This window comes from Muscardinus avellanarius, assembly GCF_963383645.1.
Source record: "Muscardinus avellanarius genome assembly, chromosome: 17".
Classification (NCBI taxonomy): Eukaryota; Metazoa; Chordata; class Mammalia; order Rodentia; family Gliridae; genus Muscardinus; species Muscardinus avellanarius.
Window position 1 is genome coordinate 44,487,919 of NC_137803.1, and position 24,962 is coordinate 44,512,880.

The window sequence follows — 24,962 nt, forward strand, 5'->3', positions numbered from 1 at the left end:
AAAATAGGGTTGAGGATGTAGCTCAGAGGTAGAATAACCCTAGGTTCCATCCATGGTAGCACACACACATACACATACACACACACACACACACACACACACATGCACACACACACTCACACTCACACACACTAAATAACCAAAGAGCCAGGCGTGGTGGCACACGCTTGTATTGCCCACGCTTGGGAGGCTGAGACAGGAGGATCACGCAGGTTCGAAGCCAGCAGCGCTGGCTTAAGAGACCCTGTTTCCAAATAAAAATATAAAATAAGTCTGGGAGTGTAACTCGGAGGTAGAAGGGCTTCCAGGAACCCCAGTACCATCACCACCACCAATAATTAATAATAATAATAATAATAATAATAATAATAATAAATACCAAATAAAAAATAAATAAAAGAAAAGGGCTGGTGGTGTAGTTTGGAGGTAGAATACCCCTGGATTCAATTTTTAGTACCAAAACAACAACAACATCAACAATAAAAAACAACCCAAAACCAAAAATCAAGATAAAACTTCTCACTTCCCCACACACCACAGCCTGAGGGTTCTTTCTAAGACCCCATCATGGATGGAATTTTCCTGCTCAGAAACTCTAAGCTCTAAGTCCCTGCCCAGGGCTGTCGCTGCTCCTCCTCCTCCCCAGGGTGCTTCGTCCACACTGCTGCTCCCACCGTGGCACGTGACCCCAGCTAGCCAGTCTCACCAAATGGACTGCTGTCCTGATCTCGTTTTCTTGAAAGCCCACCTCTAAGTAAACCTCCTACACGTTCTTTCCCCTTAACTTAAAGGGGCTGGGAATGACAAAGGGGAACTGATCAGAGAGGAGCGGTCTCCCCAGTCAAGCCTCGACATTGTTTTCCTGATAGTTGATGCTTCTTGTAGGCTGTCTTGGTTTTCAGAGTAAGTTATTTGCAACTACTACCTCCTTTATACGGTGAGCCCTAAGGGCAAGGGCTGAGTTAAGTAATAAACTTAACTCCACTCAACAGCGCTCTGTACATACAGAGACTTCAACAAATGTTTAACTGAATCCAGTTTTGCTTAAAATATCAACATCTGTTCCAAAAATTGGCTCATACTAGGCTGAGCATGTTGTCAATTCCCTGAATTAGAGTCAGTGCTGGGGATCAACCCAGGTCTACATATGGCGGGTAAATGCTTACCCACTGTGCTACATTCCCAGCCTGGGCATGGGGGTGCATATGGGAAGCTGTGACAGGAGGATCAAAGGTTCGAAGCCAGCCTCAGCAACTTAGTGAGGACTCGCTTCAAAAAAAAAAAAAAGATAGCACTGGGGGTGGTGCAGCTCAGAGGTAGAGCACACCTGGGTTCAATCCCCAGTACCACCACCACCACTACATACACACAATCACACACACACACACACACACACACACACACACACACATTTTAGCCAAACCTGGGCATTGTGGTGCATACCTATACTCACAGTACTTAAGAGGCTGAGATAGGAGGGTTGCAGGTTCGAGGCCAACTTCAGTAAATTTAGTGAGACCTTTTCAAAATAAAGAACATAAAGTGGGATGGGGGTGTAGCTTGGTGGTGGCATGCCCTTGGGTTCAATTCCCTGTACCCCCCCAAAAAAAACAAAAGGTTTATGGCTAACTTTCAGAAAGGCATTTTGCATTTCACCACCAAATGAGCGATACATGTATATAATTGAGGGCTTCATTTGTTAGAATCAATTTAAAAACATCTCACTTTATCTGGGCACAGCACTGTTAGTGAAAGAGAGTACTGGCTTTCGTGAGTTGAAGTGAATTGCTCAGGAACTTTGCTGGTAGTTTTTCTTCCTGGCTTTTCCTGCATGCATAGTGCCATCTTTTGGTCAAAAGCATATGTGACACTCATGTGTAATGCTGGGGACATTCACAGGCTTAGCTAATTGTGCTTCTGTAGGTCCGTGTGTGTGTGTGCGCGTGTGTGCGTGTGTGTGTTTGTGATGCTGGGCATAGAATCCACGGCCTCATGCACACTAGCCAAGTGCTCCATCACTGAGATACCCCTCCCCTCTTACCTTGTTTCTGTAGTCCAGGGATCTCTAAACAGAGAAACATGAACTCTGAGTAGGTGAGCATTCACATCGTTTACTGCTACGCGAACTCCACTTGGGCTTCATTCAAGGAATGAAATTTTAGGCCTTTCCCATTTTCTCTCATTGCAGTACTCCAAGGGTTTATTTTGCCTTTCCAACCTAATATCTTTTCTTTGAGAAAGATCCCTTGTAAAACTGGGGCAATTGTAGAAGAGCGGGTGAGACTGACAAAGCTCAGCTACTTCAGAAAGGCCCAACACAGGGTTGTAAAAGTGTTATGGTTTGGGGAAACTGTCCCCAGGGACCCCTGTTAGGGTCCCGGACACAATTTCCCTCAAACCACAATAAGATAAAAAGATTTAAAAAAAAAAAAAGCAGGTTCTTGTCCTGCGCTATGGATAAGTATACAATAGCCTGGACTCTTGCTGAAGATTTAAAGAAGTTTATTAAAAAGATAGAAATACAGAAGACAGTTACAGCCCCACAGCCCCATGCCATTCAAGAACGGCATAGGGGGGTGGTTCGAATGAATGCACCAAAGACACACATGTGGAGCATTCTTATAGCCAGCCCCACCAGATCTGCGCAGGTCCTTTGATATGCAGATGTGCTGCCCTATCTCTAGCCCAGGTATCTGCTCTGTCTCCAACCCACCCAGGTCTACCCCCTCTGAGGCAGGGAGGGGCAGCTCTGTCTCCTGCACAGACCCCACACCTTTCGTTACACTCTCAAGATGTGTTAAGTTGCTTATCTGGGATCTGGGATTTCCTCACCTCTGTGAGGCACCTTGCCTCTCTTTAGAAATGTAAAAAGGCCCTTTTCCCTGAAGCTCCTAACTTTCTTTACTACCAAAGATATATTTTAAAATTGGAAATCTTTCCCAATACTGGTACATTAATACACTTTGAAACCTCTTCCCAATACTGGTACAAAAAGTGGATGTGGTATTGGAAGCAGCTGACAGCAGTGGGCGAGGAGCAACAGGACATACGAGGTTCAGCCTACAGGACAGAAAGGACAAGCCTTTAATACAGTGAGTGCAAACTGACGATCCTACCAGGATATAGGAAGAAACCCAAGCGGGAGAGATCATGAACCTTTGAAAATGGTTCCTGTTATGCCTGAAACCTCTCTAGTCTTTTTCATATCAGAAACCCTCAAGTTCTTAGAGTCCATCCATACAGACTTTACAATGAGAACCAGTACGAGTCTGAGATGTAAGGGATGGAATGTCAAAAAGTGAGTGAATCTCACATAGATTTAAGAAAATAACTTGGAAAATTTTATTGGATTCTCACAATTCACAATTGTCCGGCTTGAGTATATAAAAATGGATCTGCCTGGCCATTTATTCATGCAGTCAACCAACTTTTCCCCTATTGTTTGACTTCCTTCTCCTCCTTCTAGCAGAATGAGTACTAGAGGACAAAGACCAAAAGCTCATTCATGCCTTTCAGCTATCTCAATTCTCAGTGAGGTCGTAGATAAACAAGAATAATGTACACGAAGCAATCTGGGTATACTTGGAGTTTTAACAGACATACAAATTTCTCCTCTCATCTCAACTGGGCCTATGGGTTGGTGAGGTTTTGTAATCTGCAAGCAACACAAGTTCATCCTCACCCACTGACAGACTCCACAGATTTCAGAACATTCATGTCAACAATACATTATTCAAGTGGGGCAGGCATATGGCCTGGGGGATCTAGAAGGTGAAAGATCATGGTTCATGACCACTGTTTGAGAGGTAGAAACATATCTGAAGGTAGACTGTGATAAGTTAGATACATATTGTTCTTTTCTAGAACTTCCAAGCACCCAACAAAGATCTTGAATCAACCATATTTCAAGTTAATTTTTCCAAAAGAAACTGATGACCTCTGTAGATGTAGGAATGGCTCTGAAATGCTGTCATTTTATAAACAGAAATATACATCTATCTACATTAGCAAACAGCAAATACAGGCAGGGGCTTTTTATCTGATAAGCCCTCCCCCATCTCTGCCTGGAAAAGATCTTTTCACAGGGTGTAGGGGGGAAATTGGGGTCCTGATATGTGGCTCATAGTCAGAGATGATTACAGGTAGCTTTTACCTGGAAGAATTCATATGCATAAGAAGGTAACACTTAGCTGGGTGTGGAATCTGTAATACCAATAGTTAGGTTGAGATAGGAGGATGGCAGGTTAGAAGACACTCTCAGCAACCTAGTGAGACTGTTTCAAAATAAAAAGTAAAAAGGGCTGGGGGTATAGCTCAGAGGTAGAATGTCCCTGTGTTCAATCCCTGGTAAAAAACAAAACAAGACATATCCCTTGTTTGCAGTGTGCCACATCCTCTTGGAATAGGATAGAAGAAATAAAAGAAATTGGTGGAAAGGAGACATGAAGGGAGGATAAGGAAATAATTTTAATTCTGAAATTTTACATACATTTCCAGGCTTGCAATGTCCTAAGCCAGTCTTTCTCCCAGATCTGCTACTCCCAAATTCCTGGGGAATCTGTAAATCTTGTTAACTGTAAATTCATTCACATATGATCATTATTGCATGTGCTATTAATTAGTCCACTGACATATAGATGAGCAAAGAAATATACAATATTTGAGAAACCTATAATTTAGGGGACTTTCTAGCATAATGGAGACTACATCAGCCAAAGGGTTCTGAGGTCATCATCTGATGTCATCCTTCTCATTCCGTAGCCTGCCCCAGCTCCCCCAGAAACCAAACCTCACCCCTGGGTTTCAGACCACAGGAGGTCTAGCCACCTCACCCCTCCTTGTGTTGTATAAGGCTTTCATGTTTATGAATATTAATTTGTATGTTTTTCATCAGTACATTTTCAATTCATTTCATAGACTAAAATCATCAAATTTTTAGAAAAAGTAAATTTAAAATTTCTCTGCACCCCCAAAGTACTTTTCCACAATGATCAAAATGTTCTACATTAGTGCTGTGTCACTTCTAGCCCGTGGCTACAGAATGCAGCCCTGGAGTGTAAGAGCAAGTGCAATAGAAAATTTTAAAAAATTCCATTTTTCTCTGGTGCAAAAACAAAACAAAAACAAACAACAACAACAACAAAAAGATTTCCCTTCTTTCTCTTTTTTCTTAAAGTATTTACCTTAAGAATTTGCAGCTATTAATTCTTCCTATTTCCTTTTGAGACGTAAATCTTTAAGGCTCAATGAGTCTTGCCAGCCTTATAAAGCCAGGACTGCCATTCTGAAGGGGACACTTCTTTGACAGCACTCCCTCCCACTCCAAGGGTGCCTGGCTCCAGACTGTCACTAGCTTCTTGCCACAGACCCCAAAAAAGCTTCAGTATTTCTATGAATAAACACAAGTGTCCACCTCTATTGCTGACTTTAAGATGAACCATGGCACCATCAGATCTTATTTGAGGACAAGTTGCCCTTTCTTTTGTGAACACCTATGTTCTGCCTGGCTATCTATCTCTATTTATCTGTCTGTCTTTCTATCTATCTATCTATCTATCTATCTATCTATCTATCTATCTATCTATCTAAATTTATTTTTGGCAGTACTGAGGATGGAACCCAGGGGCATTCTACCTCTGAGCTATACCCCCAGACCTATTTTTTATTCTTTATTTTGCTTTTCTAAAGTTTTTTCTTGGTGCATTGTAGTTATACATCTTAATGGAATACAAGATGGTGGAGACATACATGCACACATCATTACTCTTTGTTTTGAAACAAGGTGTCACTGAATTCCAAAGGGCCTCCTCCCAAATGTAATGATTACAAGTATGCACCACAACTCCCAGCTTATTCTTTTTTTTTTTTTTTTCAGTACTGGGAATGGAACCCAAAGGCATTCATTCTACCTCCGAGCTACATCCCCAGCCTTATTATTTATTCTTTATTTTTTATATATAAACAGCAAAAAAAATTAATTTTCTTATGTTCTGGCAATAACTAGATAGAACATATATTAATTACTTTTTTTAAATTGGAGCACTATAGTTTCACATTATAATGTGGATCATGTTGACAATGGCATATATTCACACAGTGCTTGGTGCCCTTTGCCTCCTCCCCCCACTTCCCCTTTTCTCTCTCTCCCAATACTGAGTGTTCAGGTTAACTATGTTATATTCACATGCATACACATATTCGAATGTAGCTCCTCCATTACGCAACCTCAGCCTTCTTCCTCTCCTACCCTTCCTTTCTAGTTTTGCTGAGGTTTCCCCTCCATTATCTGGAGTCCCTCTGGTATTCCTAATGCTCCCTTGCTTGGGCATATTAGAGAAAACATATGTCTCTTTTCCTTCTGCCTTGGCTAATCTCACTTAACATAATGCTCTCCAGGTCTTTCCACCTTCTGGTGAATGACATGGTTTTGTTCTTCTTTATTGCTGAGTAGAATTCCATTGTGTGTATTTCCCATAATTTTGCAATCCATTCTTCTGTTGATGGAGACGTAGGTTGGTTCCATATTTTGGCTATTGCGAATTGTGCTGCTATGAACATGAGTATGCATATGTTACTGTAGTTTTCTGATTTCAGCCCCTTTGGAAAGATACCCAGGAGTGGTACAGCTGGGTCATATGGTGGATCCATTCCCAGTTTTCTAAGGAATCTCCACAATGATCTCCATAGTGGTTGAACTAGTTTGCACTCCTACCAACAGTGTAAAAGAGTTCCTCTTTCCCCACATCCTTGCCAGTATTTGTTGTTACTTGACTTCTTTATGTTTACCACTCTGATTGGGGTTAGATAGAATTTCAGTGTAGTTTTGATTTGACTGACAAACCCCTAGCCAACCTAACCAAAAGAGAGAATCAACTCAAATGATTAAAATCAAAAGTGAAAAAGGAGACATCACCTCAGACAGTGAGAAAATTAAAAGGATTATCAGAAACTATTTTGAAAATTTATACTTCAATAGACTGGGAAACACAGAAGAAACCAATAGATTTCTAAGCACATATAACCTACCTAAACGGAACCAAGAGGACGTAGCAACCCTAAACCAACCAATAGCAAGCAAAGAAATAAAAACAGCAATAAAAATTCTGCCATTGAATAAAAGCCCAGATAGACGGGTTTCCAGCTGAATTCTACAAAACTTTCAGAGAAGAACTAATCCCAATACTTTACAACTTTATTCTTTATTTTGAAACAAGGTCTCACTGAGTTGCAAGGGCCTAAGTAGCTGAGGCTGTCTGTGAACCTGAATCCTTCGGTCTCAGCCTCCCAAATGCTGGGATTACAAGGTGCACTAGCACATCTGCTTTATTCTTTTATTTTTGAAACAGGGTCTCACTGAGTTGCAGAGGGCTTCTCTAAGTAGTAGCTGAGGCTGTCCACGAACCTGGATCCTCCTGTCTCAGCCTCCTAAATGCTGGGATTACAAGCGTGTACCACCACACCTGGCTCTGTCTGGCTATTTTTAAGATGAGAATTTTTCTGTCTTTGTAACTTTTTTACACTTTTTTACACTTGCCAATGATGACCATCACATTCTGGCTTAAAGCTTATCGAATAAAACAATTTTCTTTCTCTTCTGCCTTTGTGGAAAAATTTTCTAGGTTTAGGGGGTTGCTTTTAATTATGTTTCCTCAACAAGAGTAGCCAATTAAAATACAGACACAAGGAAATATAGTTAGAAGGTTAATAAAGGATTTATATGGGCCTTTAAAATGTGAATTACATAAAAGAAGGCACAATAAAAGTGAGAAAATAGGTAGAACAAAAAGAAAACACAGGCCAGCATGGTGGCTCAACCATCCACAGGAACAGCTGCCGGCTTTTAGCAGAAGCCAGGAATTGTCAAAGTGGAAAGACCTGTGTGTACTGTTTACAAGAAATTAACTAAGTATAAAGGCGTATGCAGGTGGAGAGCAAAGGATCAGCGGAGGAAACACTAAGCATGAGAAGGCTGCTGTGGCCTACTTCACATCAGCAAAGCAGATCTCAAGGTACGAACACAATCAGAGATAGAGACATTCCATAGTGGCAAAAGGGTTAATTGTTCGGGAACACACAATAATACTAAATGTGTTTTTACCCAATAACAACATGGGCATAAAGTTTATAGTTTCAGAATATAGGAAGCAAAGAAAATTAAAGGGGGGAAATAAGATAAGCCAGAAAGGATAGATTTTAACAGTCCTCTTGAAGAACTAATAGATAAAGTAAAACAAAACCAACCAAACAAAAAAACCCACCTAGATCAGTAATGATATAGATTAAAACTACACTAAATCTGTTAGTAACACTAACAGATTTGGGTGTGTAAAAGAAGTGAGATTGAAAAACCTGAAACTTATTATCTGAAGCAGCTCATTTCCAGGAGATGCTACAACAGCGGCCTCTCATTGTGCACATTTTGATGTCGTGCCGACTGGATGGATCATGGTCTGCAGAGATCAGTGAAAAGCTGCTCCCATGAACCTCTTGGGATGGGAACCTCGAGGTCGCAGAACTTAACAGTCTTCATGCTGTAAGGTGTCTCGATACACCGGTGTTGTGAAATCTTCATTAGTGCATTCACTGTGGTACTGATGGCATAGGAAACCAAGACGTGACCCCTAAAATGCATTTTTAGAATATGGATTATTTTGTGTTGGCTATTTTGAGAAATTGTACACTGAGAAACTCTGACAACTGAATATGACTTCCCTTTTTTGTAAGGAAATTTGCACATAAAATCCTCATGTTGTAGAGTGAAATTTGGGATGTCTAGTTTTGTGAATTGTTCTTTGCTCAATTAAACTGTTTTAAATTTATGTATAGCTTTGCTTAGAAACACTATAAACCCAAGTTTTAATCACCTCTTTTGAGTTGCTCATCTGTGAGTTTCCATGTATATGAGATATACATGTTAATAGATATCTTTTAATTTTTCTCTCATTAATCCGTTTTTTTTTTTTTTTTTTTTTTTGGTTGTTGTTACTGAGAATGTAGAAGGAAACTATTTTTTTCTTCACAACAGTGACTAATCTTTTCCTTACAACTAAAACAGCCTCTCAAACATTTTAGAAAGATTTTATTCCTTCTGGTCAGATGTGCAAACCTTTTCTGGCCAAATAAACAGTCCCCCCGCCCCGGTTACTTTCTGGGTAGAGGGATCTTCAGCTCCTTAGAAACAAGGCTTCAAGTCTTGGCAAATAAAAATACAAATTAAACCTGAATTTCTGATAAACACTGACTTACAACAGTTCAACTTTATGATAGTGCAAAAGTGTGTGCATCTCTTAGAAGTGGTACTATGATGTTTGGCAGGGAAGGGATATTAAATGCATTTTCAACTTTAATATTTTCAATCAGTGATGGGTTTATTGGGACATAACTCCATGGTAAGTCAAAGCACATCTAGGTAGTTTTTTTTTTTAACTACTAGACAGACAGGAAAAATTATTCACTGTTGATTTGAAATTAAAATTTAACTGGGCCTTTATGTGTTTTACCTTTTTGAGGAAGAAAAACAATGCTCTTCCAAATAGGCCGAATGTACTGGCTGTAAGCAGACCTAATTAAATAACAAGCCCAAGACACACTTGCCTTTAAGGTGTTTTAATGATGAAGCTATATTCCTTGTGTGTCAGACCAATAAGACATGGAGAAAGGTCACTCTGAAGGTAGTCTTTTTATTTGAATAGTTTATGATGAAAGACATAAAACCTCCCAAGGAACAAATGTAAAAACTAATGCAAATCACCTTTTCAGGAACCGAGTAAATGATTTAGAACACGTGATTATGCTACTTACATGAGATTGGTTAGATTTTCAAATCTGCCCAGGGAGGAAGCTTAGGCACAAATTATGTTTGTTCCGAGTACATAGTTCAGATCTACATTTCAAACTGTAGTGACATTCCTGTTATATATTTGGAAAATATAACTTAAGAATACAACTTAAAAAAAAACACACCCACGTTACTAAGTAGCAAGTAAACAATTCTAGACCATGGAGAAAGAGTGACCTCCATCTTAGCTGCAGCTTCTGATGCCTAAAAGCATTTGCCCTTACTTATAGAGTAAGTAGAGCACATTGTATAAACCTTTTCACAATACAATTTAAGTAAACAGATTTTTACAAATGTCTACAAGAGTAGAATTTTAAAGTTTTGTTTCCAAGGCTGAGGGCAGTGCACTGGCCCAGACGCAGGAAGGCCTGGCAATGCCAAAAGACCACAAAGTTTCTGTAATGTAGAAAAATACCTTAGAATCAAGAAATCATATAGTCTTTAAAAGCTATAAGAATTATTTTGTTGCCAGAAATATATATTATATATACAAATGATTACTGATATATACATAGAGTTTGAAACATTGTTTGTAGGGGCAATATGGTACAATTTAGGAACCCAAATAGCTTAAAAAAAAAAAAAAAGAAGGCACAGATGCTGGGCAAAATAAATTCAATTATTTCAGTTTTCTGTAATATTTACTACATTACTTCTTGGCTTTTTGCTAAAATCAAAGTATCTGTTCTTGCCAGTTTAATATTTACTACTAATATACTAAGTCATGGCTAGCCAATGCCTTTAAGGTATCAAAATAGAATCATAATTTAAAATTCATAATTACAAAAATATAGGATATTTTTGCAATTACACATAAGAGTATGGTGTATAAAATGTGGTCTAATTCCAGAAATATTTACTTGGCTCCCACGTGAGGCACTGAGAACATAATGCAGTGAAGTAGGCATCTGTTCCTACCACAGTAGCTTGCTAGTTTAGCTGCACTAATTTGTATTATCCTGAGCAATTAAGATTATCCTGAGTTTTTTTTTAATTGTCCATTATTACTACGATAAGTAATTTTTTGTGTGTGGTACTGGGGGGTGGAACCCAGGTGTTTTTCTACCTCAGACCTATATTCCCAGGCCTATTTTATACTTTATTTGGAAACAGGGTTTAAGTTGCTGAGAGCCTCACTAAGTAGCTGAGGCTGGCTTTGAACCTGTGCGATCCTTCTGTCTCAGTTTCCCAAGCGCGGAGATTACAAGTGTGCACCACCATACCTGGCTCTATGATAAATAATTTTATGATATTTATCCAGGATTATTCAACTGAATCTGAAGTGTTTAAAATTTTCTTGACTGTTGAGACAAGAAGAATAACAACAATATCATTTTAATACCTCAAGACACACATTGTGTCAGAAACACAAAGAGTTCTTACCATGTCAACATTCTAAAATTTAATCAATCGCTGACATATTAAAAGAGTCCCAGTCTTAAAGAAACTTACAGCAAAACTGGTGGCCCAGACTACAGATGTATCTTGGGTAAATGAGTTGCTGACAGAATATGAAACATCAGTATTAAACGTTAATATGTATCCAAAGGCACCCAGACAGCTTCCTGGGTTACACTACTAAATGGCTGATGAACTGGCCACTTTGTGTTGATTTGGTAAATTTTCAGAAGCTGGATTTACTGTTTTGTGCTACTGCATAACTCACTAAAAGGCAATAATAGCCAGTCATGATGACGCACACCTGTCATCCCAGTATTTGGGATGCTGAAACAGGAGGACTGCAGATTCAAGAACAGCTTTGGCAAGTAGAGCGATTTCAACAACCTATCAAAACCCTGTTTCAAAGAAACCCCAAAATAAAAAGGGCTGGGGGTGGAGCTTAGAGGTAGAATGCCCCTGGGTTCAATCCCTGTACCGCACACAAACGAAAAAAACAACAACAACAACAAAAAAAAACAATAAAGGCACTTAAGAAACAGGACTGTCACTACATCCTCAGTTAATTACGAAGCATTTCTGAAATAGCTCCTGGAAGCAGGAAACCCACCGGTGACTGAGAAAGACACTGTGTGCTTGTGTGTGTGCCTGCGAGGCTCATGGAGAGCCAGGCCCGTGGACGGCGTGCAGTCAGTCACTGCTGGCTGGACACTGGGCTTGCCTGTGGCTGGCTGCTGCTCACGAGTAAGAATGCTGCACAGTGTGCTTGGTGACCCTGGTGGAAGATGTGGTTATCGTCGAATTAGAATGACCTATTTCTTCTAAACCAAAATCTGGGATCAGGCCAGGAACTCCTGCTCCAGACACCATGGCTGTCCCAGCCTTCACAGAGGTATTGGTGGGAAGCTGGTAGCTGGATGGCAGAGTGGACGCAGGGGTGAGCATTCTTTCTGTCACTGTCACATTCTGTCCTACTGCCATGCTGGGCCTGGCCAGAGTGGGCTGCACCCTGGAGCCGGGGGCAAGGACGCTCTCTCTCTCCCTCACCATAATGTACTGGGTGTCCTGCCGAGGCTGGGTGCCTTCGAGAGGACTGGGGATCGCCCCGTTAGGCTGGATCACTCTCTCAGTGACCACAACGTTACCCTCGTTGGCGTAATGGTGATCTACCAAGGTGGCGGCTGGAGCATACACCCTCTCGGTCACGATAAGGCTCTGTGGCTGTCTGGGGCCCAGGAACACAGTGCTAGGGGGCACGGCGGAGCCTGCGGTATATGATTCTGTCATGATAACGTTACTAGAAGGCTGAGGCTCAGGGTGACGTGGTGCTACCGTCTGACTGTGCCTGGAAGATAAAGACCCTTCAGTGACTATTTCCTGAGTGACAGTCTCTGCATGTGCTCCATGCAAAGGCTTTGGAACTTGAAAGGTGCCACCTGAGGAGGTGTTCTCTGAATTAACCCTAGTTTGCTCAAGTGGGGCTGCGCTCACACTTGTTTCTCTGACAGCTGAATGCCTCTGCTCAGTTCCCATCTCCAACTCTATTTTTTGACCCAAGCAAACTTCAGCTAGAGTCTTGAATTTAAGCCCCAGATCATCCAAGAAGCGGTCATCCAGCTCTCCTTCAATAAAACTGCAGCAGCCGATGGAACCTTGCAGAGACTCCGTTTCTTCCTGAGAGTAAAGCAGGAGGCAGTCTTTGGCCATGTGAATGTCGTCTTCATCGGCGTAGGAGGCTGCTTTCTAAAGTAACAGAAAAAGAGAGACAGGTAATTAGTAATACAAATTCATTTAAAAAAAGACTATGTTTCTGATTGTAATGTAAACTTCAATCTAATTACAAGAAAACATCAGAGAAACAGAGATCTCCTACTTCATGGCTGGCTTGAGAAATATTATACTTAAGAAATACTTCTTAAGTATACTTAAATATACTTCTTATACTTAAGAATATTAACATCATGAAATCAAAGGAAGGCTGAGAGGACTGCTTCAGATTAAAGGAGTCGAAAGTCAGGTGTGTTAGTGTACATCTGTAATCCTAGTACTTGGGAGGTTGAGACCGGGAGATTGCAGGTTTGAGGACGGCCTCAGCTACTCAGCACGACTCTCAGCACCTTACCCAGATCCTGTTCCAAAACAAAAACTTAAAAAGGTGCTGGGGGTGTAGCTTGGAGGTAGAATGCCTCTGGATCAATCCCCAGCCCCCCCCTCAGTATGATGATAACTAACTGGAATGCAGGATCCTGGATAGGAAAAATAATTTTTACAAAACATGATTCTATTGGTTAAATTAAAATATAAATTGTGTCAATGAATTTTGAGTTTCTACATTTTTAACTATACTATGGTGAGTTGGAGAATATGTGTACATATATACATATGTGTGAGTGAGAGAGAGAGGATGGGAATAGATGGACAAGCCAATACCAAATGTGGCAAAACATTAATGACCGGGTAAAGAGCACACAGGAGTTCAAAATTTCTAATATTCTATTTTCCGGTAACTTTGAAATTAATTCCAAATCAAAACATATATTAATCAAGACTGACTCAAGCAGAATTAGAGGAGAAAAACATCAAACTAAAATAAACAGGGCACAAGACTTGGGCATAGCGAGAGAAAATGGAGGTTTCCCTGCCCATGTCCCTGCCAAGCCGATGAGGACAGGGGTGGTATGTAAGGGAGGGTGTAAAAAGCCAAGTCTGCCAGTAATTTGCAAATCTACAAGAGGGGGACAGAATAAGGGATTTCCCTCCATGAAGCCCCTTCCCCATTCCTCTCAAATGCCTACACTCCGACTCCACCCCCGGGGACACAGGCGCCTTGCTCTCAGAAAGTGCCCAGTGCCCTCCCCCTTTTGTAAATTTTCTTTACTGTGTCTGTACAATTTGTAGTAGTGGTCTTCACTTCATTTCTGATGTTGATAATCTGTTTCTACTCCCTTTATATCCTAGACTGGCTTATCAATTTTATTAGTCCTTTAAATAGCTTTTGGTTTTATTGCTTTTTCCCTGCTTTAATATCTCACTGATTTCTGCTCTAAAATTCATGACCTTACTTCTACTCACTCTGGGCTTAACTTACCTTTTCTTTTGTAATTTTTTTTAGGCTGGAAGCTTAAATCACTGATTTGAGACACATCTTCTAATGAAATCATTTTGGTATAAATTTCCCTCAGAGAATTATGTCAGTAGTGGTCCACAAATCTTGATATAGCATAGTTTTATTTTCAGTCATTTCAAATTGTACATTAATTGCTCCTTTTATTTATATTTTGCCCACAGGTTATTTAGAAATGTATAACTTATATTCTATATGCAAATACTTGTAAAAGCAAATATAAATATTGGTTTGTTATTGATCTTTGGTTTAATTTCTTACTGCCAAAGTACACTGCATGACTGCAAATTTGTTAAATCTACTTAAACCTATTTTATGTCCCAGAACACAGCCTACATAGAAAAGAATGTGTATTCTGCTTTTGTGGTATCAAGTGTTCTATCGATACCAGTTTGACCTAGCAAGTCGACAGTGTTGTTATTTTCTATGTCCTTGCTGGTTTGTTCATTTGTTCTTTCAGTTACTGGCAGGATAGGTTCCAACTATAATTATGGACTTGTCTATTTCTCTTTTAGTTTTATTAAGTTTTTTCTTCAAATTTTTGAATTTCTGTTATTAGGCACTGACATATTTAGGACTGTTAGTACTCTAGATGAATGGATCCATTTTCCATTATGAAATGAATATCCTGATAATTTCTGGCAATACAACATATTCTGAAATATATCTTGTCTCTATATGACACTTTTAACTTCAGTCTTGCTTCTATTTCCTAACTCCAGGCCTGAATTCCATTACTGCATCTATCATCTTTTTTATAGTTCTATTTTTTTTTTTGTGAGAACTTCTCTAAGAGCAAATCCAGGTACTATAATATGGAAGATAAATTTAAATGGACTTAACAGTTTGTGTCCATAGTCATATTCTCTGCCCCTCTCTCCTGGGTGCATCCCTGTCAAGCCTGCTCCTGCAGAGGGGTTGTATTTTCTGACCCATTGACATTGGGTATGATCATGTGACTTGCTCTGACCAATGAAATGTGGGTGCAGAAAAAGCTAGAAGCTTTAAGGGCAACTGCCTGGTTTTGCCATCATTCTTTCCGCTGTGCCACAAGGACTGTAGCTTTGCAGGTACAATCAACTCTCTCTGCACACATGTTGAAATGAAGACAGCGTGGAACAGAACACAGTTGACTGGCAAAAACATGAACCTTTGAGAAAAAAAGCCTTTGTGAGAACTACAAAGGTAATGGGGCCATCTGTTATCACAGCATGATTTAACTAATACTGACTGTTTCAATGATCTCAACTCTCTTTTCTCACTGCCTATAAACATTATCTAAACAATACACAAACAAGCAAATGTCTCCCAAAGTACCATTTAGATCCAAGGCAATGATTACTTTACTATCATATTCCTATGCAAATGTTTCCCCCCTTATACTAAAACCCAAACCTTACATCAGTGAAATAATTTCTTAAGAACTCCTCATTTACTGCAACAGCAGCTGCTCGAGCTCCAGCTGTGTCTCTGGAAGCCCCTATGGCTCTTGTGGTCCGGATGGTTTCAGCACCCACAATGGCTCCTGTTGTCCCTGTAACTTGGGTCGCCCCACCAGAAAGGAGGCTTCTGTGTTCTTCCCATCTTCCATCCATTTCAGAAAAATCATGCTGCCCTTTGGTAACAGAAGCAGAGCTGCTTCCTTTCATGGTGGCTTCTTTGATTATTGTCCCTCCGACTTCACTCCTTCCTGCTACATTGTCTCCATGGTCCACCGCCAGGAGTGATGGCATCACCTGTGAACAAATACAGTCAAGCCAGAAGGACAGTGTGTCAGAACAGCTGGTGGAGAGTCTAGCTGAGAAGGAATAAGCTATTTCCCCAGAGGCAACTCAAGAAAAACACTTTTCATTAAGTAATTCAATTTGAGTCTAATTAGGATCTCCACTGCACCCTCTTGTTTCATATCTGATTATAACCCAAGGAGGAAATGAGAGACAATTTCCTATATAATCTCAGCCCATTGACTCTGCCCAATGGCAGTTCAACTTCTCTCTAGGGTTTCATGCCTTGGGCTATGGTTATTGAGCCCTTAATTTTCTTTTTAGGTGGACACATGGCCATTCAAAGGATAGACTCCATTTCTAAGCCTCTGCTGCTACTAGGATAGCCACCTGAGTTCTGGTCCACGTGAATCAAGCAGAAATGGTACACGCAACTTCTGGAAGAAGTGCTTACAGATCCGTTCTTCACTCTTCCGCCATCTGCTAGTCAGAATGTAAGGACAGCGGCTAGTGTCTGGAGCATGAGGGCAGTGTGGGAATGAAACCTGTCGATGCAGGAGCACAGGAAAGGAGGATCCAGGGCATGTGTGGTGGGGATTATCATGCAGATCCTGGGCTGCGCATGTGTGTGTTTCAGCTGCTGTTACTGTGAGTTATGACACTGATGCTGACTTGTGTCCTGTGAGGATGGTGCTCAGATGAAGATGAGAGACCCTGGGCAAATATGCACAGAGAGGCAGGGGAGATGGCTTAGTTAGTAGCCAGAAAAGGGGACTCTGCAACATGTTATAGCTACCTTGGGGCTGGAGTACTTGTAGACGGTATCCAGGGGAATGGCAACAGAGCAGTCCTGGTTGTGAAATATCTCCCTTTGAATATGGGGACACAGCCGGGCGTGGTGGCGCACGCTTGTAATCCCCGCGCTTGGGAGGCAGAGACAGGAGGATCGCGCAGGTTCGAAGCTAGCCACGCGCGCTGGCTTAGGAGACCCTGTTTCCAAATAAAAATGTAAAAATTAGGTCTGGGAGTGTAGCCCGGAGATAGAAGGGCTTCCAGGAACCCCAGTACCACCAAAAAAAAAAAAAAAAAAAAAAAAAAAAAAGAATATGGGGACACAAATTCTATCCTGGATTCCTACACATGCCTGCTTTCCCTGGCTCTCTTTCATTCTTCACTCCCTGGGTCACGGTCTGATATGTGGTCTACATTCTCCTTAATACACAACACGCCACAGTGCTCTGTTTTGGTGACCAACACAAAATAAACGGTCCTTTGAACCCTTTATTTAACAAAGGCACCCATGTGAAATCTATAATGACTACTTTTGGAAAAATAAACCACTTTAGTTCTGTGCTCATACCTAACAATCAATACAAACTTTGTGTGGAGACTTCTCCCCACCTTCAAGTAAGCAATCAATTCTGCAGCAGACACCAACAGGGTGCCCTCTAAGTCACTTCAATTCTGACACTCTCTACCCAGAGACAGTGTCAGGACTCACAGGTTGAGGACTCAGTCCCTAAAACTACCTGCCTCCCCCTTCCAGCTGCCAAGACAGTATCACTTAGATTCCTAAGATTTGAGGAGTTGCTTGCCAGTAAGTGAAGATAGCTCCAAGTATATATTTCATGATATTATAACCACTTTAGTCTCTCATAACCAAAATGCTAGAAACAGCCTACAAGAGTCTTTTAAAATCAGAAAAGATAGCAAGGTGCATGGACAGCTGATCAACCCACCTTGTCTTCAGGGGGCGCCCCCTCGTTATTCCAAGGGTGCAGCATCTCTATGGTGCCAGGTATGGGGGCAAAGCCTTTGGCACCCTCTCCACAATGGCATGTCAGTAGCAAAAGTGGCACAACTAGAGAGAAGCAAAATTCAGCAAAGAGAAGGTCAGTCCTGACTACTTCTCATCGCTTGGGATTTGCATACTACTTCTTGAAGTTCAGTCTTCACTTATTTACAGTCCTGTTTCTTCTCTTTTCCCTGATCCAACCTGTCCAGCCTGTTTTGGGTGAGTTCCTTGGGAGTCTGAAGGCAAATAGAGGAAGCTTACAGCCTTGAAAGCCTTGTTCAGCCCAGAGGCTGCCTGTATTGCAACAAGGAGACTGGCGAGAATCAGCCAAAGCCGGTGAAGAGAGTAAGACTTCTCAAACCAATTAAGAACCAATATTGCAAGACTCTTTTCTAAATTTTGTCTTATAAAAATGTATTATAGCTGGGTGCGGTGGTATGCACCTGTAATCTCAGTGCTTGGGAAGCTGAGACAGGAGGATTGCAGGTACAAGGCCAGCAAAAAAAATTTTTTTTGGTAAATTCACAAATATATATTAAAAAGATTAAAAGATTTTCAGATTAGAAAAATGTTATATATTCAAATATTCTAGAACATGACAACTTTACCCCAGAATAGAATTTTGCACAAGGCATCACTTTCTGAGGTCTCAAACTTTGAATTACCTATGTACTATTTTCTAAAATAATTCTACATTAAAACCCTTTACACACACACACACACACACACACACACACACACACACACACACACACAATCTAGAACTGAACATAATTTCAGAGCTGTCTTTAAATTTTATTCTATTCCAGGAGGAAGCAAAGACCACTGTTGGCCTCTTGTCCATTCAGTAAAGAATTAACCACATCTACATGCAGTCTGTCCCAGATTAGGTTTCATTTCCAATTGGAAGCTTGATGAATACTTTCTAGATTTTTTTGTCATGTAAAATAATTGATAACATAGTAACTACAGCTTCTGGGTTTAATACAGACTAAAATTAGAGAGTGGCAGATCAACGATTTCAACACATGCAATAAGTATTAACTGAGTGTTTGTCATGTGCCCAGTGCCTCACTGGGTCCCAGGCACCTGAGCTGAGAATGCGGTGCAAAGAATCCCCAGATAAAGTGTGCAGTCCTGGCTCCAGGACATACACACAACTTGGTAAATCGAAGCAAGCCATTTAGTCTTGCGTCTGTATCTGTAATTATTCATAAAATGGAGGCATGAAGTAAAGGTTCACTGTGCACTGAATGCTGTGTATTGAGCTGAACACCTCCTACTGGAGACCCTGGGCTCCTTCTCTCACTGAGATAGCCTCAGCTGACTTGGAGGTGGCACTGTGCCCAAATTTGATATCAAGTGGAATGCGATTCCACCAGACCCCAGGTCGCAAACATTTATTTTTTCAGGAAAGGCAAACCAAGGTGTTTGGAAGGCAGGCAGGGCAGGTGGACTGTGGAGAACAGCTTGCCACTGCTGGGGTGCACAGAAGTCTCACTGTTGGGGTGCTCAGAGTCGGGCTACTGTTGGTGCTGGGCAAGAAGCAAGCAGCGGGAACTCTGACAAGTCAAATGTGCAAAGCAAACATCAATTGAAAGAAAGTGGGTTTGTAAAGAAACCATGTATTCACATTCTGAGTTCATGCAACAAGGTTTTTAAGTACCTATTATGTTGTAGGCAGTGGGAATATAGCAATGAAGAAAACATAGCATCCTACCTTCCCAGAACACATCCAAATGGGGACACTAGCAAGGGGTATGCCAAAAGGAGGTTGAAGAGCACACATTACATGCTTTTTTTTTTTGGTACTAGGGATTGAACCATGAGGCATTCTACCTCTGAACTGTACCCCCCTTGCCCTTTTTATTTTTATTTTGAAACAAAGTCTCACTAAGTTGCTAAGAGTCTTGATAAGTTGGTGAGGCTGGCCTTGAACCTGCAATCCTTCTGTCTCAGCCTCCCAAGTACTGAGATTACAAATATGCACCACTGTGCCCAGCTATTTTTTCCTAAGACAAAATTTGGAAAAGAGGCTGGCAATAAAATAAGGTTTCATGAATTTATCTATCATCACGAATTGTTTCCCTATTCATCCTCAAAAGTGTTCCAATGTGGTTAAAGAATAAACGCAAAGAAATCAATGATGACCACAGTCACAAACCACTGGTTACACATTCTAATTACTGAAAGAGCCAAGTGGCTCTTGAGACTTACGGAGCAGGAGCAGAAGAGCCAAAATCATGAGCGCCACGGCCGCGGGGCCCAGGCCAACATAGGAGTCGTCATGCTGCGCTTCCAAGCAGCCGCTGCCGTGCAGACACTCGCACACTGTGAGTCGAAGGATCTGCTTCTCAGGACAACTGAAGCCCTGACTGTCTGCAATCAGGAACTGAATGTCGCTCCTCCCAACCTTCTGCTGGCTTTGCTGCACTAGCACGCTGGTGCCTACAGGCAGGGGCAGGAGGAATAACAGGAGTCACTTCCAGGGAACGGGAAGCTGGGTCACAGCAATGCCTGTCATTGAATTCACGATGTGAGCTCCTAAGGACTCGTCCATAGACCTTGAATATGCAGTTTAAATAGCAAAAGATCAGATCTGGACACTTTATTTTTGTGATTGTTAATTTTAACATTAAATGTTCATGGTTTACCAAATGCTCGGAACTTTTTCACATAGTTGAGATACAATGACAAACAAGAGATGAATTAAATACATTTTCATTTGTGTGTATATGTGTATGCGTGTGTGTGTGTGTGTGTGTGTGTGTGTGTGTGTGTGTGTGTGTAGATGGGGATTGAACCCAGGGGCATTCTACCTTCAGGCTACATCTCTAGGCTTTTCATTTTTTTGTTTTAAAATAGAATCTCACAAGGTTGCTGAGAGCATTGCTAAGTTGGTGAGGTTAGCTTTGGACCTGAGATCCTCCTGTCTCAGCCTCCCCAGTACCAAGCACCACCATGCTTGGCTTCATTTTCAAATGATCCTTTAATTTACCATTTTCAAATGATCCTTTAATTTACCATTTCCTAAAAAAAATTTAATTTACCATTTCCTAAAAAAAAATCTAAACTAAGGTAATTTTCTTTTCTTTTTTTTTTCTTTTCTTTTTCAAATGATCCTTTAATTTACCATTTTCAAATGATCCTTTAATTTACCATTTCCTAAAAAAAAAAAAAAAATCTAAACTAAGGTAATTTTTTTTTTTTTTTTTTTTGAGGTACTGGTGATGGAACCCAGGGACATTCTACCTCCAAGCTACTCCCCCAGCTCCATATTTTATTCTTTATTTCGAAACAGGGTCTCACTGAGTTGCAAGGGCCTAAGTAGCTGAGGCTGTCCTCCAACCACGATCCTCCTGTCTCAGCCTCCCAAATACTGGGATTACAAGTGTGCACCACCATGCCTGTGTATAAGGCAATTTTCAAATATGGACATTAATAGAGAGAATATAACTCCCCATGGTACCCTTCCACAGCATTAACAATTTCCCACAATGGGCCAATCTTGTTTTATCTAGTTTATTGAGTTCTTATTGTTGCCAACACTATATATTCAAATTTTGAAAAATTCAAACTTACAGAAAAGTTAAAAGAATAATAGATATTGAAATATTCGTTATTGTTTACATTTTACAACTATATTTTCTGTCTGCATGTATATGCACACTTTTTACAAGACCTCTTCTGAATTGTTTCAATTACAGATAGTATGAGATACTTCAGCATGGAGCTTCTAAGACCAAGGGGCATTGGCTCGCTTAAGAAATTTACTACTAGGCCAGGCGTGGTGGAGCACACTTGTAATCCCCGTGCTTGGGAGGTGGAGACAGGAGGATCGCGCAGGTTTGAAGGCAGCTGCGCTGGCTTGAGAGACCCTGTTTTCAAATAAAAATATAAAATAGGCCTGGGAGTGTAGCCCGGAAGTAGAAGGGTTTCTAGGAACCCCAGTACCACCAAAGAGAGAGGGCGGGGGGGGGATTTATTTGTAATATAATAATCTACTTAATAGATAAATTTGCAAACTTGTCCATTGTAATAATGTCCCAGAGGTCTGTCTTTCCTTGGCTCTCTTGGTCATGGGTCCAATCAAGATCTATTGAGTTATCACTTCAGGCCCTATGCACTTCAATTAGTCCCACTCTTTCTTCTGGCTTTTAATCCTGATGCATTTGAAGGCTGCTTATTTCAAAGAATGCTCCACAATTTGAATATCTTGACTGTTTCCTAATGACTAGATTCATGCATGTTTAGCAAGAATATGACACAGAATGTGTCGTATGAATGACCACTTTTTTTTTTGTATTGGGGATTAAACCCAGGGGCATTCTACCTTCAAGGTACACACCCAGTCCTATTTTCTTCTTTTTATTTTGAAACAGGTTCTTACTAGGTTGATGACAGTCTCACTAACTTGCTGAGGATGCCTTTGAACCTGTAAGCCTTCTGTCTCAGCCTCCTGAGTACTGGGATTACAGAAGTGCATCACCATGACTACCTTTATGACTGATGGTCAATTTTAAACGTTTCTCACATAAATACAAATAATAACTAATTTTCACATAAAAATAATGGTAAATTAAAATAACTTAAAAACTTTTCTGATATATATCACATTTACTGAAAATAATTTACTTGCAAGACACGGAGAACAAAAAGATACAAATTATGTGTTTTGGTTTGAGTTTTGGAGTAAAAAACATCCTCTTTACATTTAAAAAAATTTTTTTTAAATTTTTTAGAAAGGCAGACTGCCACGTGCAGCGCCTCATTTGGATGCATCTGGAGTCTTGGAAGCTTGACTACCCTACGTTCTCCTATAAATGAACCCTGAGAGCTTGTTTGGAGGTTCTAGCAGAGGAGCGCAGCTACTCGTATACCCTTGACTGAAGACTGGTCCTCCTCTATTCGGGGAAGGTCGTTCTCTTTGACCAAGCGCGCAGCTTCAGGAGGGACGAACATGGAGTGGTGAGGGGGACACCCGCCTAGCCAGCCAGATCAGCCGAATCAACCCCGGGGATAAATGGGGTGACAGATGTTGCAGCCAGATCGCCCTCACATCCTCCTCTTTAAATTTCAAGCTATAAATTTTTATGAAATTTGATTTATGCTGTTAGAAATGTACTTTAAAAATCATCTGAATAGCTCTGGAGGAGTGTGGAAAGGATCTAGTCATGTGTTTAAGGAGTATTAGAGCTTCCCAGCCAGGAAGAACACAACTAAATTCATGCTGGGTTCTGATGGAGTAAGTGCAGAAGAGGACAGGGTTTCTACACTATCAGTTACCATGAAGAAAAGAACCTTGACTCAAATATTACAAATTGTTAACTTTCATTTTTAGGGTGTTTGGGGAAGCGGGGTCTTGCCAAGTTGCCCAGGTTGGCTTGGCACTGGAGGGCCTCCTGCCCCAGCCTCCTGATTAGCTGAGATAACAAGCATGTGCCACCATGACCAGTTCATCAATATTATTTTATTTTTTAATACTTGGGATTCTACCTCCAAGCTATACCCCCAGCCCTATATTTTATTCTTTATTTTGAAAAGCTGCAGAGAGCCTCACTGAGTAGCTGAGGTTGTCCACGAACCTGCAATCCTCCCATCTCAGCTTCCCAAGTACTGGGATTACAAGTGTGCACCACCACACCCACCTTATATTTTTTTAATTCTAGGTAGTACATATAAAAGTGTCAGGCTTGTTAGTCTCTGGAACTTTCTGTATTTTAAAAAACTCTCAGAGGAGTAAAAACAAAACTATAGAAGTTATTTATCATAAGAATTGGCCTATTACCTTGTTTTGTAACGATGGAGAAGAAAGCTTGTATTAGACTCCTCTCTCTCCATACTATAGCTACACAGAAAATAAACTCAGTGACTTCCTTATAGAACATCATTAACATAATCTCTAAGAGTTTCTGTTCCTCAGACTATGAAAATTCAGAACTCATCAAGCTTAAACGTGTTCATCATGTATCTGGAGAGACGGCATACCACAAAGGGAGAGGGGAGCATTCAGAGCCACAGTGTGGGCCAAATGCCAGCGCGGCTCTTAACTTTGTTGTGGACTCAGGAAAATCTGTGAGACTTACTGTGCCTTCGTTCCTCCATCTGTAAAATATTGATGAATGTCAAATCAAACTTCTAGGGTTATTAATATTAAAAGGTACTTAAAACAAGCTGAGTGTGAGGGGGCACACCTGTAATCCCAGTACTTGAGAGGCTGAGACAGGAGGATCTCAGGTTTCAGGACAGCCTCAGCAACTTAGCAAGACCCTGTTTCAAAAGAAACAGGGAATGTAGCTTGTAGGTAGAAAACCCCTGGGTTCAGTCCTCAGTACAGATAAAGAAGAGAAGAGAGAAGAAAAGAAGAAACAGACAAAACAAAAATCACTACCATCACTCACGTGCACGCGCGCACACATACACACATACACACTCCCCCCAAAGTACTTAATGTTTAGCATATCCTAAAGCCCTTATACTTTTCAATCTTCAAATCCTGGCCAAGTCCAATGCAAGACTTTTTACATATTCTAGCCAAAGGAAAGCAAGCTACAATCAAATATTCAGCCTGAGGGGAGTTCCATACCCTCCTGAGCACAAAACTGAATACTGCTTTCAAGTTCTGAGGCCTGTGATAAAACTACCAGAAGAATCACCTGGACACGGGTCAGCCCAGGGCTCAGGCTGGCTGAACACTTCATAGGAGCCTCAACTAATCCCCTGGGTGTCATCCTTAGAAGGGAATCAAGAGTTAGAGGGCAGTGCTGTTTCCTTCAAGTGAGTATCTAAGTCCTAAACAGATCTGGAGTTAAGCATAGGAACACTTAAGCAAATTCAGGACATGGTTTCAATTTTTTTATACTGTCAGGAATTTATTTATATTTGTTTTATGTATTTATGTTCAGGGAAATTAGCCCTATTAACATGACAGCAGTGCCAACTTAAAATGTGTAATTGTGCTACTGATTTAGACTTGTGGTTTTAGGTTAAAATGTCACTAATTTTTGGTATTAAAATGCCGAAGAGAGCTGGGTATGATGGCACATACCTGTAATCCTAGTACTTGGGAGGTTGAGACAGAAG

General features: G+C 40.8%; 1 protein-coding gene across 1 annotated transcript in view; it reads right to left on the minus strand.

Annotated features, from left to right (window-relative positions):
- Positions 1-11,974: 11,974 nt before the first annotated feature.
- The window catches only part of DSG2 (desmoglein 2), a gene marked incomplete at both ends in the record, with an annotated part of 49,681 nt that continues 36,693 nt past the window's right edge, over positions 11,975-24,962 (minus strand). Inside the window, 4 exons of the mRNA XM_080714845.1 lie at positions 11,975-12,979; positions 15,761-16,096; positions 17,824-17,945; positions 20,097-20,327. Coding sequence (XP_080570971.1) covers positions 11,975-12,979; positions 15,761-16,096; positions 17,824-17,945; positions 20,097-20,327 — 1,694 coding nt within the window. The remainder of the gene's footprint in view (positions 12,980-15,760; positions 16,097-17,823; positions 17,946-20,096; positions 20,328-24,962) is intronic.